This window comes from Cucurbita pepo, unplaced genomic scaffold (assembly GCF_002806865.2).
Source record: "Cucurbita pepo subsp. pepo cultivar mu-cu-16 unplaced genomic scaffold, ASM280686v2 Cp4.1_scaffold000134, whole genome shotgun sequence".
Classification (NCBI taxonomy): domain Eukaryota; kingdom Viridiplantae; phylum Streptophyta; class Magnoliopsida; order Cucurbitales; family Cucurbitaceae; genus Cucurbita; species Cucurbita pepo.
The window spans coordinates 244,177-258,933 of record NW_019646436.1 but is presented as its reverse complement, the minus strand read 5'-3'; the positions used below and the strand labels follow the sequence as shown (position 1 = coordinate 258,933).

The 14,757-nt window shown below is 37.4% G+C and overlaps 2 protein-coding genes and 1 long non-coding RNA gene across 3 annotated transcripts; all 3 read right to left on the bottom strand.

The window, feature by feature from the left end:
* Window positions 1-3,470: 3,470 nt before the first annotated feature.
* LOC111783968 lies at window positions 3,471-4,301 on the bottom strand. The gene is made up of 2 exons (XM_023664791.1): window positions 3,539-4,301; window positions 3,471-3,508 (listed from the first exon to the last, which is right to left on the bottom strand). The coding sequence occupies exons 1-2, from the start codon at window positions 4,296-4,298 to the stop codon at window positions 3,489-3,491; spliced, it is 780 nt and encodes a 259-aa protein (XP_023520559.1). The 5' UTR covers window positions 4,299-4,301; the 3' UTR covers window positions 3,471-3,488.
* Window positions 4,302-5,436: 1,135 nt separating this feature from the next.
* LOC111783967 lies at window positions 5,437-6,730 on the bottom strand. Its single transcript, XR_002813458.1, has 2 exons — window positions 6,268-6,730; window positions 5,437-6,085 (listed from the first exon to the last, which is right to left on the bottom strand). It is a non-coding gene; the product is annotated as an uncharacterized LOC111783967 (long non-coding RNA).
* Window positions 6,731-8,504: 1,774 nt separating this feature from the next.
* LOC111783966 (WAT1-related protein At1g43650-like) lies at window positions 8,505-13,029 on the bottom strand. The gene is made up of 6 exons (XM_023664790.1): window positions 12,719-13,029; window positions 12,461-12,640; window positions 9,342-9,591; window positions 9,120-9,278; window positions 8,896-9,047; window positions 8,505-8,823 (listed from the first exon to the last, which is right to left on the bottom strand). Exons 1-6 carry the CDS (start codon window positions 12,892-12,894, stop codon window positions 8,634-8,636), a joined length of 1,107 nt encoding a protein of 368 aa, XP_023520558.1. The 5' UTR covers window positions 12,895-13,029; the 3' UTR covers window positions 8,505-8,633.
* Window positions 13,030-14,757: the final 1,728 nt, after the last annotated feature.

Here is a 14,757-nt window from a genome sequence, read left to right as displayed (position 1 = left end):
CTTAAATATAAAATCTTCATATATTTTACCTTTTCGTTTAAGTTCCACAAGTTCGAACAAAAAAAAAATAAGTGTTTTCATCGATGATGAAAGCATCCATAATTTTTTTTTTTTTTTTTTTTTTTTNTCGATAATTATTTAGCTTTTATAATTGTGTTGAGTAATTTTCTAATCACTATTTTCATTTTCCTAATTAATCCAAAAAAAAATGTTTTCAATTATCTTTCAAATAATAAATAAATAAAATCGTTCCACGTGACTAAAAGGAAACCAATAGGTAAAGTTCCTGTGGATTTGGGTGGAAGTAATTAATATTCACATTAATGAGTCAGCAAATTGGGAGATGACTTGACTTGGACACGACAGATCGTATCACTACGTTGGAAAAACGATTCCAAGTTTTACTTTAATTAACGGTGTGGGACCCGCCCATCGCACACCGTTGGATTATATATATATATATATATATATATTTTTTTTTTTTTATATATATATATAATTTGGCTGTTACTTTATTTTCTCCAATTATGAAAATTTTTATTTAGTTTTTAGTTATAATATTCTTCTTTATAATTAAGAAAAAAAAAACCATTTTTACATAAAGTTTTGTTCATTCAAGATCCAAAAATTTAAAAAAAATAATAATAAAAATTAGAGTAATTAGAAACGAAATGAAAGTAGCAAGAGCATAATCACGGTAATTAACATGTTTTAAAAAAAAAAGTTTAAATCTTCATAGTTCTACCTTTGTTGTAGTAAGAAAATAAAAGAAATACCTCATAATACCGATGATCATGTTATTTAAGAGGACTTTATCAAATTAACATGTCATGGTGACCTCTAATAATCAAATGATTAGTTCATCTATCTCTAAAATCGTGGGAGTTATTCAACTTATAAAGAGTCAAATACCAATTTCTTATCACAACGGTAGCAACTTCAGTTCACTGTTAGTAATATTGTACTATTTGAGTTTTTCGTTAAGGATTTTTCCTCAAAGTTTTTAAAACGCGCCTGTTAGGTAGAAGTTTCTACACCCTTATAATAAAGAAGGTTTATTTCTTCTCCCCAATTGTGTAAGATCTCACAATCCACTTCCCTTCGGGGTTCAGCGTCATCGTTGTCACTCATTCCATTCTCTAATCAATACGGGACCCCAATCCCCCCTTTTGGGACCTAGTGAATTCGATCTCTCGACTAAAGAATTTGACCTCCCCCACCAATCCTATAAACTGAACCAATGAGCGCAATACAAAATTCATAAAATGTCACGTTTTGTCATTGTGAGGTGCAATAGTTGACTAGATTTACGGTATTTTTTCGTGTTTTTGAAAAATCTTCTTGTAGTAACGTTTTAAAGGTATAAATTTTAATAAGCTTATCGACCTATGAATCATTGTTATCTCTACCTCGTAAGTCATTGGTCAAGACTCCAGAATTTTAGTCAAATTTCCACTTCAATAGTTTGAAATTTAATGGCTGAGTGAAGCTCACTTCTCTATCGTGGACCAAATTTTCAGCCAACCGGTCAACGGCCACTTACGGTCAAACTACTCCATCAAAACGTCGTCGTTTCCAATTCCATTTTTGTAAAACAGAAGTCTCCCGTCTTCTACTATATTTATTTATTAATTAATTTACTTACGTAGTAAATAATAAATAGGTTTTTTTTTTTTTTAAGTATGAAACTATATTCTAATATTTAAATTTATACTTGTAGAAATAACTTTTGTGTCACCCGAGTAAATAAGAGGTACATAAATAAACTGAAATCACATCCGAATGAGAGCAATTTTGAGAATAGGATGATTAAGAAATGTTTAAAGAAAATAAAAATTACTCTATATCAATAATGTACACCTTTGTTTAAGTAACGTCTATATCGCACGAGAATGCCACGACTATCAGGTGCCAAATTCAAGTTCTAAATCCTAAGATGAATGGTTACCGTTTATGGTCTATTCACGTTCTATTCCACACCCTTATAAACGGAATTTCGTTCTCTTTCCCAACAGATGTGGGATCTCATAGTCATGTTTAACTATGAAGTACGAGTCATTTCACTTATTAAAAAAGACTTCAATTATTAAGAGTTAAAAGACAATTCAGACAGACAATATGAGTCATTTCAGCAATATAGAATTGCTCAAGTAAAACACACTAAATTATAAAGCTTTTATTTAAGTCTTTTTTAATCATCCTATTCTCAAGATCACCTTAATCCGAATGCGGTATCGGTTCTATATCCCTCATTTACTTGAATGTCACCTATTATATTTATATGGATGAAATATTATTATATTTGAATGTTTTACATTTTTAAATAAAAATGATGTGTATTGTTATATTACACTTTTAATGGAATAGAATCGAATAAGAATATTAATATAAATTTGATTTCACTTATAATTTGATTTTAGTTTTAAAAATTGAAGTCTTTGATATATCCCTCGAAATTTCTTGACAATTTCTTTCCAACAATTTGGAAGTTTACTAACTTACAACACAACACGATCCTTATTTGTTCCGAATATTTTATAGTATTATCAACAACTTACAATACAAATGACGATGATGTTTGGTAGCTTCTATAACTTAGTGATGGTCTTTCTTTTAAATTTAATTGTTTTGTAATTTAATTGTTTTGCCAACAACAACTTGTGTATTTATCTATCCAGCGTGCGCGGCCCAGCCCATACATCATGTGCGGCCCAGCCTATTTTCTTAACCGTGCGGCATCGTGATCTATACACGCTCACGACCAGCCTTAAGGGGAATTAAGCCCCATATATATTTTTCGCCCCGGCTTTGTGGCTTCGTCGGACCTTAGGCGAGGTTTGTCTTCGCCAATCGAACATCGCTTGTGCGGAATCCAAGCTTGTCCAACCACACACGCCGCCTGTGCGTGTATGTTCAATCGTTTGCGACACATCCGACTTGCCTCTACGCTAGGCCAACTCATTCGGCTCGACCTTGCCTCTACTCGGGCCAAGGTCTCTCAATACAACGTCGCATCTCATCTTGCCATCTCGATCCCCATCGACGGGGTCCATATGTCTTGACGCCATCCCGAGTCTCGGGATGTCGTCGGCCATCATAACTCGTTCAGTCGTGCCATCGAGAATGGGCCCGCGTGTCGTTCATCTCATCGGGGCTTCCCGAACATCCATCCATCCGGGTTCTATCGAGGCATAGGCCCTCCCGTGCCCATGCCGAGTCATTTACGGATACCGTACCGGATAGCGGGTGTATGTAGCAACCTCCAACACGCGGGCTAGGGCGCAATACCGGCACACCCGTGCCGTCCGGTACTGTCCTTCAAAAACCCATTTCAAAGGAAGTCGCCCGAGACACTCGTCTCGGCACGCTCGCCCACACTGTGACACACGTATGTGCCACAGGGTAGCTCACTTAGGCCACAGGGCCCAGGGGTGGTGGAGAGCTAACACCATGGTACCCCCTATAGTACATTTTGAGCCATTTTCATTCTACCAGGAGTAGACATGATTTTCGTGAGGTGTCATACGGTGTCGTGCATTGTCCGTCCAATGTCCGATCGACACCAAACTTGGCGAGCATTCATATTTCATATGGACGGACTTAACTCCCGAACCGCATGACCAAATTCCTTCCGGAACCTCGACTTTTGAGGTTAAGGCCCGGGGCCCTACCCGGCCCTTCAACAAGCCTATCTTGTCCTTCATGTCTATGCTGATGTCTCTGTTATGCTTGTGTCTCAACATGTCTTCAATACCCACTTTGCGTGGTGGTGTGTTGGATGATGCATCGTCCTCCTCGATCGCATCATGGCATTCTTCTACGTTGGCCCACATATGGCCGGATGGGCGTCTCTTGAGGGACGCCCCTTTGCTTGTCATGGCGTGAGGGTCACAACCTACTCTCTTCATAGTAAGGTTGTGACACCCAGCGCACTTAACCGCAAGCGGCCCAGCCGAACCAACAAACGAAACGCAGCGCAACCAGCGTGCGCCGCCCAGCCCATCCAGCGTGTGCGGCCAAGCCCACTCGAGGGAGCGCGGCCCAGCCCATTGAGTGAGTACGGCTAGCCCAATCGAGTGTGTGCGGCCTAGCCAATCCAGCGTGCGAGGCCCAGCCCATTCGGCGTGTGTGGCACAGCCCATCCAGCGTATGCGGCCCAGCCAATCCAGAGTGCGCGACCTAACCAATCCAGCAACAGCAGACCAGCCCAATCCATCTAGTGTGCTGGGTGTCACGGTCATGCTCGTCCAGGGCATATTGCCCATGGCCGCATGCCCATGACAAGCCAATCCTTTCATGTCTTTTCATTCTAGTATTTTTTCTTTTCTAATTCTAGGGCGACGCCTAAAAAATATCATGTTTGACTTAAAATGGCTCAGAATGTACTATAGGGAATATGATTAGTTGTCAACTTCTCCCTACCTAAGGTCATATATATGCTAAGCTGTTGTTATCTTTCTCTTTTCATTCTAGTATTTTTTCTTTTCTAATTCTAGGGCAACGCCTAAAAAATATCATGTTTGACTTAAAATGGCTCAGAATGTACTATAGGGAATATGATTAGTTGTCAACTTCTCCCTACCTAAGGTCATATATATGCTAAGCTGTTGTTATCTTTCTCTTTTCATTCTAGTATTTTTTCTTTTCTAATTCTAGGGCAACGCCTAAAAAATATCATGTTTGACTTAAAATGGCTCAGAATGTACTATAGGGAATATGATTAGTTGTCAACTTCTCCCTACCTAAGGTCATATATATGCTAAGCTGTTGTTATCTTTCTCTTGCTTGCTTATAATACGTCTCTTTCCAAAATCTCTCTCTCCTCGTTTTCTAAAACCTTCTTTTAAAACCGAGGCTAGAGGCTCGATCATACGTCGCTTGGCCGTAGGCGACGCAAGAACAAATTGGCTTAAGCTCACTTGTTGCTGGAAAGTGAGTGCCGCACAATCGCTAGTCCGCTGCCTTCGAAAGCGCAATTGTGTCACTGGGCAAGCCCAATATAGTGTGCGTGGCCCAGTCCATCCAGTGTGTGCGGCCAGCCCACCCGCCCACTCTAGATTGTGTGGCCATCCATCCAGCGTGTGCGGCCCATCCCAGCTCATCCTGCGTCCGCGCCCCAGCCCATCCCGCGAGCGAGGTCCAGCCGACGCTGCGTCTGCGGGCAAGTCCACCAGCCCACTTGAGCATGTGCAGACCAACTAATCCGGCGTGCGCGGCCCAGCCCAAACCAGTGTGCTCGGCCTTGCTCAATCGAGCGTGCGCGGCCTAGCCCAATACAGAGTGTGCGGACCAGTCTATGTAGTGTGCCCGGACCAGCCCACTCTAGCTCGTGCGGCCCAATCCATCCAGCGTTCGCGGACCAGCCCAGCCCTTGAACGAGGCCCAACCCAATCCAGCGGGCGCGTCCTCGCCTATCGCGCGTGGAAAGCCCAGCCCTTCAAAGCTTGCAAATCTTTGAGTCTCTTTATTTCATTTATGTTCTGAAGAATTAGCCAAGCACAAGCTATTTCCAACACAAATAATGGTACAACAAAAAAACAGTGAAACAAAACAACTGCGCTGCCACATGGTGTGTTCTGTAGTTAACTTGCAACGTTTGCAGCTGAAATTGGAGAAATTCTGGTTTCTCTCACACTTTCATTCACTTGATTATCATTTACAGATGTATTGTGCATTTCAGTATCAACGATGCAGATAACCGTCCCCAACACTTTAGCACCACCTCTTGTAATCTTGATATTCACTTTCTCCAATCTTTATACATAAGTAAATAATAACATAAACAATAAAGGTTTGATCATTATTAACCACTTAGCTATCAGGGTAGGAAAAACCCAAAAGAGAAAATACAAAGAACACAATATTTAATTGGAGAAAGTGAATATCAAGACCGCAAGAGGTGGTGCTAAATGTTGAGGACGGTTATCTGCATTGACGGTTCCCTTATTTCCACGTTCTTGAAGGGACCCCACGTAACCAAAGCCATCTTGAAGGAGCCACTCATAAACATATACAAGAATCATGACTCTGGGAATAGCAGTGGCTTGGAGTGCATGGCTAATTCTACAGGTAACTAACTCCATTCCTAGTCCAATATGTCACATCCACAAATCAAATAAATATATTGAAATTTTAGGCATAAAAAATCTATGCCCTCAACTTCGACTATATCTTTAAACGTAAAGGGAGAATAAAATGTATTCGATCAAAATCAAAAGTTGGGAAAAAGTTTATAAAAAAAAACTGATAGTAAAACAATTATATGACCTGATAACTGTTGCTAGCCACTTTCATGAGAATTGGATCAGCAATGTTAGACGAACACGTCTCTCCACAATGGTATGATATTGTCCACTTTCAGCATAAGTTCTCGTGGCTTTCCTTTGGGCATCTCTAAAAGGCTTAGTACCAATGGAGAGAATATCCTTAAATTAACTGATGTGAGACTTCCATCATCCAACAAGCCATACCAATTTGCACCGCCACCATGGCTGCACACGACGCATACAGCTTCACCATTGAGACGCCGCAATTGCGATCGCACGAAGGTGCTTGCAGTGTTTGCCGATTAAACCCTTTGTCGCAAATAAATAAGCAAAATTCTGTAGCCTTCAAAGCTACGAAACTGCTTACTGCTTGCCGTCTTTCAGGATGAAAAGTCTAATACTGCTGCCGTCTACTCCTTTTATTCTTTTATTATCTTTTATTTTTCTGAATTAAAATACAAAAATAAAATAATAATAATAATAAATAATACTACTAAAAAACTGATGTTATCTTCTATATATATATATATATTAAACATATGAAAGACATTAAAACGACATCATTTTGGGTGTTGTAAGTTGCATGGAAATAAATCAAAGTAAGAGCCAAAAGAAATAATGAATATTTTGTTTTTTCCTTATAATACTTATTTCCATTTTTAAAAAGTCTTTAATAAAGGTAATAATGGGGTGGCCCCCACTCAGATACTTTCCTTATTATTTTATTAATTTTTTCTTTTAATGGATACATCATTTTAATGTGCTGATTTTTTCAATTATTGTGTGATTTTTCCTCTTTTGGTTTAATAATCTTTGCTTATGCGATGATTTTTTTTATTAACGTGTGATTTTTTCTATAATTGTGCGATTTTTGCTATTATTGTGCGATTTTTGCTATTACTGTGCGATTTTTGCTATTATTGTGCGATTTTTGCTATTATTGTGCGATTTTTGCTATTATTGTGCGATTTTTGCTATTATTGTGTAATTTTTCCTCAAAGCGTGCGAGGCCCATCCCACTCCAAGCGTGTGCGGGCCAGCCCACTCGATTTGTGCGCGGTCCGGCCCACTTAAAGCATGTGCGGCCCAGCCCACAACCATCGTGTTCGGCCGAGCCCACTACCATTGTGCGCGGCCCAACTCACTTCCAGCGTGCGTAGTCCGGCCCACTCCCAGTGTGCGGCCAAGCCCACACCCAGCGTGCGCGTCCTAGCCCACTTCCATCGTGTGCGGCCACCCCACTCCCAGTGTGTGCAGTCAGCGTGTGCCACCCAGCCCACACCCAGAGTGCGCGGCCCAGCCCAGTCCCAGCGTGTTCGGCCCAGCCCTGTCCCAGCGTGCGCGGTCCAGCCCAGTCCCTACGTGTGCAGTCCAGCCCAATTCCAGCGTGCATGGCCCAGCCCTCTCCAGCGTCGGCGTCACAGCCCACTACAGTGTGTTCGGCCCAGCCCAGTAACAGCGAATGCAGCCCAGCCCACAACCATCGTATACGTCCCAGCCCACACCCAGCGTGCGCGGCCTAGCCCACGCCCATCGTGTTCGGCCCATCCCACTCCCAGCGTGCGCGGACCATCCCATCCAGCTTTTGCGGCCCAGCATATCCAGTGTGTTTGACCCTGCCCGCTCCAACGTGTGGGTCAGTCCATCTAGCGTGTCTGACCTTCTCACCAATCAAACTAATGAAAGGCGGTCTATTTTTGTGTTTTGCTTCTTTTTTGAAAGTTTAAGAAGTAAACCAACTTGTTAAGATGATCAAATACTTGTTTAAAGTTAACTTGACAGATATTTTCACTATTGCGAAGACAAAATTGTTATTGACCTACACTCTCAAGTTAAGTGTTATTGTCTTACCTTCTCTATTTTCTGAAAGCCAAGTTGGGTGTTATTGACATACATGAACGTTGAGATATAATATTTGGAAAATATATTCTAATAATTAGTTACGATATATATCTTAGATATTCCTAATTTTTATTTTATTCTTAATATTTAATTATTAAGATATTAGTTGGTAGCTTGTATCTTATTTAAACGTTATGAATATCAATGTGAATACGTACCTTCGATCCCAATTCTATTTATTATTTTAATAGATTATTGATCCAACTAACCCGAACTTTTAATAAAAAAAAAAAAGCGTCAGGTAACCAAAATCAAGACTCTGAACAATGCAGTGGCAAGGATTGGATGAAGGGCTCAGCTTTTATTGTTTTAAGTGAGATGTCTTGGAGTGCATGGTTAATTCTACAAGTAACTAACTCCATTCTAAATATAGACTTATATAAGTATAGATACAATACAAGAACAGTGAAAGAACAAAGTGCTGCCACATGGTGTGTTCCGTAGTTAACTTGCAACATTTGCAGCTCAAATCGGAGAAATTCTGGTTTCTCTTACACTATCTTTCACTTCATTATCATTTACAGATGTATTCTGCATTTCAGTGTCAACCAACCCCTTTTCATTGTCCTGCTGTTCATCCGCCACCACATGATCTGCCTTCTTCCCCCACAGCACCAAATACAGACCCAATACGATAAAGAAAGCTCCCACCAAGCTTCATAGCACAACAGTTTCAGTTAACACCTTCAATTCAATACAAACATGGTAGAGGAAGGGAGTGGCTTACCTGCCCACATGAAGCCTCTCTGAGAACACAAATGCTGAGAATATGGCCACAAATATCAGCATTAGGGGGTTAAATATTGAAGTAAAAACTGGCCCATTGTGGCTGATGACCCAGGTTTGTACGAAATACCCGACCGCCGAAATAATAATGCCCTACACACATCCGTTATAGTTTGTTTAGAAGTTAGTTGATAGCTTGTATCCTATACGAGACAATACACTCACACTATATACGATGGTTAACAACCGTGCATCCCATTGCAGCTTCCATTTTTCTGGATCTCTTGCGAAGAACAAGGCAAGGAAGCCAGATTGTGCAGTTGCAAACACGCAAGTTAGAACAGTAATGGTCAATTTAGCTGGGTATTTTCTGGTGACAAATGTCTGCAAGGCATTGAGATTTGATGAGCCTATTTCATTTGGTTCCATAAAATAAGACTAAGTTACCTGTAGAATTAGCCATGCACTCCAAGACATCTCACTTAGAACAATAAAAGCCGAGCCCTTGATCCAATCCTTGCCGCTACTATTCCCAGAGTCCTGATTCTTGTATATGTTTATGAGCGGCTCCTTGAAGATGGCTTTGGTTAAGTATGGTCCTTTCCAGAACGTGAAAATAAGCGAACCACCAATGCAGATAACCGTCCCCAACACTTTAGCACCACCTCTTGCAGTTTTGATATTCACTTTCTCCAATCTTTATACATAAGTAAATAAAAAAATTAAAAAATACTTAAATTAATAATTTATTAACTTGAACTCTTATAAAAATATTATTTAAATATTATCGAGAATTATAAACATAAATGAAGAAATAAATATTATTCGGTAAAAGTATGTCACATCCACAACTGACATAAATGTATGGTAATTTTAGGCATAAAAAATCTATGCCCTCGACTTCGAATATATATCTTTAAGCATTACTTTTGAAAATGTATTCGATCCAAATTAAAAGTAAGGATTCCCTCAAGAAAATACATCACCTTTAGATCAATGTTAATATTGTTTAGTGATGGGAGATATTTTAGCTTTTGTAAAGTTGAAAAGTTCCAATTTCTATGGTTGTGAATTTTAAAATAATAATAATAATAATAAATTACAAAACTAGTAAAGAAGTACTTTTGAATGATTCATATTTATCGACAAAATGAAAAAAATGAGACAAAAATGTGTGTAAAAATGGAATTTTAGTACAACTACACCCACATTTTAAAAGTTGGGAAAAAGTTTCCCAAAATTAAAATTAAAAAAAAAAAATAATGTAAAACAACCGACCTGATCATAGGAGTGTTTAAATGACCCGATAACTTAAACTAACTAACCTAAACAATAAAAATGAATATTTGATATTTAAATTTTAAATTTTTTTAGTTATTAATGTAATATGGAGAGTAATTGTCACCATCGCACTCTTGATAGCACCGAACTTGCGATTGTGCGGTACTCACTTTCCAACGACAAGTGAGCTAAGCCAATTCGTTCTTACGTCGCCTACGGCCAAACGACGTATGCTCGAGCCTCTAATTTCGATTTTAGAAAATAAGGGCAGAGAGAGATTTTTGAAAGAGAGATTTTGAAAGAGACGTTATATATATGCAAGGAAGAGAGTAACAACAACTGCTCACACTATATAACTATTGGCAGGGAGAAGTTGACAATGGAAACAACTGGAACACTCAATAGACGGTTGAATTGGATTGAGTTGAGTTATTAATATTGAAGTAAAAACTGGCCCATTGTGGCTGATGACCCAGGTTTGTACGAAATACCCGACCGCCGAAATAATAATGCCCTACACACATCCGTTATAGTTTGTTTAGAAGTTAGTTGATAGCTTGTATCCTATACGAGACAATACACTCACACTATATACGATGGTTAACAACCGTGCATCCCATTGCAGCTTCCATTTTTCTGGATCTCTTGCGAAGAACAAGGCAAGGAAGCCAGATTGTGCAGTTGCAAACACGCAAGTTAGAACAGTAATGGTCAATTTAGCTGGGTATTTTCTGGTGACAAATGTCTGCAAGGCATTGAGATTTGATGAGCCTATTTCATTTGGTTGCATAAAATAAGACTAAGTTGTTAGACGAACACGACTCTCCACAATGGTATGATATTGTCCACTTTGAGCATAAGCTCTCATGGCTTTGCTTTGGGCTTTCCCAAAAGGCCTCATACCAATGGAGATAGTATTCGTCACTTATAAACCCATGATCTTCCACTAAATTAACCAATGTGGAACACTCCCAATCCCAATAATCCTCAACATAAGTTACCTGTAGAATTAGCCATGCACTCCAAGACATCTCACTTAGAACAATAAAAGCCGAGCCCTTGATCCAATCCTTGCCGCTACTATTCCCAGAGTCCTCATTCTTGTATATGTTTATGAGTGGCTCCTTGAAGATGGCTTTGGTTAAGTATGGTCCTTTCCAGAACGTGAAAATAAGCGAACCACCAATGCAGATAACCGTCCCCAACACTTTAGCACCACCTCGTGCAGTTTTGATATTCACTTTCTCCAATCTTTATACATAAGTAAATAAAAAAATTAAAAAATACTTAAATTAATAATTTATTAACTTGAACTCTTATAAAAATATTATTTAAATATTATCGAGAATTATAAACATAAATGAAGAAATAAATATTATTCGGTAAAAGTATGTCACATCCACAACTGACATAAATGTATGGTAATTTTAGGCATAAAAAATCTATGCCCTCGACTTCGAATATATATCTTTAAGCATTACTTTTGAAAATGTATTCGATCCAAATTAAAAGTAAGGATTCCCTCAAGAAAATACATCACCTTTAGATCAATGTTAATATTGTTTAGTGATGGGAGATATTTTAGCTTTTGTAAAGTTGAAAAGTTCCAATTTCTATGGTTGTGAATTTTAAAATAATAATAATAATAATAAATTACAAAACTAGTAAAGAAGTACTTTTGAATGATTCATATTTATCGACAAAATGAAAAAAATGAGACAAAAATGTGTGTAAAAATGGAATTTTAGTACAACTACACCCACATTTTAAAAGTTGGGAAAAAGTTTCCCAAAATTAAAATTAAAAAAAAAAAATAATGTAAAACAACCGACCTGATCATAGGAGTGTTTAAATGACCCGATAACTTAAACTAACTAACCTAAACAATAAAAATGAATATTTGATATTTAAATTTTAAATTTTTTTAGTTATTAATGTAATATGGAGAGTAATTGTCACCATCGCACTCTTGATAGCACCGAACTTGCGATTGTGCGGTACTCACTTTCCAACGACAAGTGAGCTAAGCCAATTCGTTCTTACGTCGCCTACGGCCAAACGACGTATGCTCGAGCCTCTAATTTCGATTTTAGAAAATAAGGGCAGAGAGAGATTTTTGAAAGAGAGATTTTGAAAGAGACGTTATATATATGCAAGGAAGAGAGTAACAACAACTGCTCACACTATATAACTATTGGCAGGGAGAAGTTGACAATGGAAACAACTGGAACACTCAATAGACGGTTGAATTGGATTGAGTTGAGTTATGAATTCTATTTGAGTACCTGAACAAAACAGCCATGACGAAGGTGAAGCTGGGAGTGACATTACTGAAAGCGGAAGCGACGGTGGCTGAAGTATACTTAATTCCAAGGTAGAAAAGATTCAAGTAAATAGTTGAGCCTAAAATGGCGAGCAAGAAGATCTTAATGGTCATGGAAATCGTCAAAGAAGTCCGTTTGTTTCTGCATGATTCAAACAATCATCACCATATAATCAACCATGAATCGAAGGAAGAACACAAACGACTTTTATTATTGCACCTATCGATCACATAAGCGAAAGGAAGCAAGACGAGGAAGGCGATGATATGGCGATACACGAAGAACACGAAAGGATCAAGATCCTTCTCGCTAGCCACTTTCATAAGAATGTTGGATCCGCCATACCCAATTTGCACCGCCACCATTGCTGCACACGACGCATACAGCTTCGCCATTGACACGCCGAAGGTGCTTGCAGTGGTTGCAGTGTTTGCCGATTAGACCCTTTGTCGCAAATAAATAAGCAAAATTCTGTACCCTTCAAAGCTACGAAACTGCTTACTGCTTGCCGTCTTTCACAATGAAAAGTCTAACACTGCTGCCGTCTACTCCTTTTATTCTTTTATTATTATTTTTTTTTTATTTTTCTCAATTAAAATTACCAAAATAAAATGATTAAACCTTTTAAATCTAATTTGCTTTTTCTTTAAATCTTAGATACAAAGTATTATTACGTATGCAATAAAATATTGTGATTTTTTTATGACATCATAATGCCAGAATCTGGACTTCTGAATTTATTACTTTTAAACTTGATAGGATTTTGTATATAATAGAATATTGGTTAAACAAATAAAATTTACTTTTAAACTTTGTAGGATTTTTTTAATTATAGAATATTGGTTAAACTAATAAAATTTACTTTTAAACTTTCAAGAATTTTTACTTTATAATAGAATATGGGTTAAACTAATAAAATTTACTTTTAAACTTTGTAGGATTTTTTTTATTATAGAATATTGTTTAGACTAATAAAATTTACTTTTTAAACTTTATAGGGTATTTTTTTTATAATAGAATATTGGTCAAACTAATAAAATTCACTTTAAACTTCATAGTTTGTTTAATATTTTTTAAAGTTATAAAATATTTTTTTAAAGGTAAGATTGTTTTTTTTTAAATATAAATGTTATATTTGAATTTTTTTTTATTAGNAATGTAAATTTTTTTTAAATATATATAAAGATCAGGGGTACTAATACAAATTTAAAAAAATTTACAGATCTATTTTGAGTTTAAAAATTTATTAAATTTTTTTAAAAATTTTGACGTTTATTTACTTATGAGTTTGATAACAATTTTAGTCTATGAATTTGTTCTCGTGTAAATTTCAAAAGTACAAATTTAGTGGAGATCTATTATTAGATATAACAAAATTAAAAGTATGAAAATACAATTTCTATCTAATAACTCAATTAATTTATACAAAAATATACTGAATACAAAAATAAAATCAAATTAAGAACCTATTTATTACTATGATAAACTATTAAGAGGATATTTTGTATTTTATTTATTTACCAGATTTAGTTAGATATATATTTTTTTCTATTTTTAGGTATTAGTTGATAGTTTGTATCCTATTTAAACGTGGTAAACATGAATGAAGATCATACTTTCGATCCCAATTCTATTTCTATTTCTCATTCTTAACATGGTATCAGAGCACCGATCTTGGTGTTCTTAAATATCAAAATTTCCTTTATGGCGGAATCAGCCAAATCCAGCTTCAAAATTTCGGATGTTGATTTAACACATCCGTACTATATTCATCACTCTGATCAGCCAGGATATTCACTTGTTCCAATCAAATTAAATGGAGCAAATTACCAATCCTGGAGTAAATCAGTTATGCATGCTCTTATTGCCAAGAAGAAAATTGGCTTCATTGATGGCACAATTGAGGAACCGTCCCAAGATGCAAATTCAACCGAATTCGAACTCTGGAATCAGTGCAACAGTATGATAATATCTTGGTTAACTCATTCCGTTGAAGCAGATATCGCTAAAGGCATTATTCACGCCAAGACAGCTCATCAAGTGTGGGTTGATCTTCACGATCAATTCTCACAAAAGAATGCTCCAGCAATTTTTCAAATACAAAACTCGATAGCAACGATGTCACAAGGAACCATGGCGCTGTCAACATATTTCACCAAGCTCAAAGCACTTTGGGATGAACTGGAAGCGTACCGCACACCATTTACCTGTAATCAACGTCAAATACATATTGATCAACGCGAAGAAGACAAATTGAT

Bases quoted from the DNA above. Each gene is read 5' to 3' on its own strand.
- LOC111783968 (XM_023664791.1), bottom strand. From the start codon at position 4,298: ATGAAAGGATTGGCTTGTCATGGGCATGCGGCCATGGGCAATATGCCC. The intron at 3,509-3,538 runs ATGCACGACACC...CACCTCACGAAA, and splicing joins GATCGGACATTGGACGGACA to ATCATGTCTACTCCTGGTAG.
- LOC111783966 (XM_023664790.1), bottom strand. From the start codon at position 12,894: ATGGCGAAGCTGTATGCGTCGTGTGCAGCAATGGTGGCGGTGCAAATT. The intron at 12,641-12,718 runs GTGCAATAATAA...TGAATCATGCAG, and splicing joins TTCGCTTATGTGATCGATAG to AAACAAACGGACTTCTTTGA. The intron at 9,048-9,119 runs GTGAGTGTATTG...GGATGTGTGTAG, and splicing joins TGTTAACCATCGTATATAGT to GGCATTATTATTTCGGCGGT.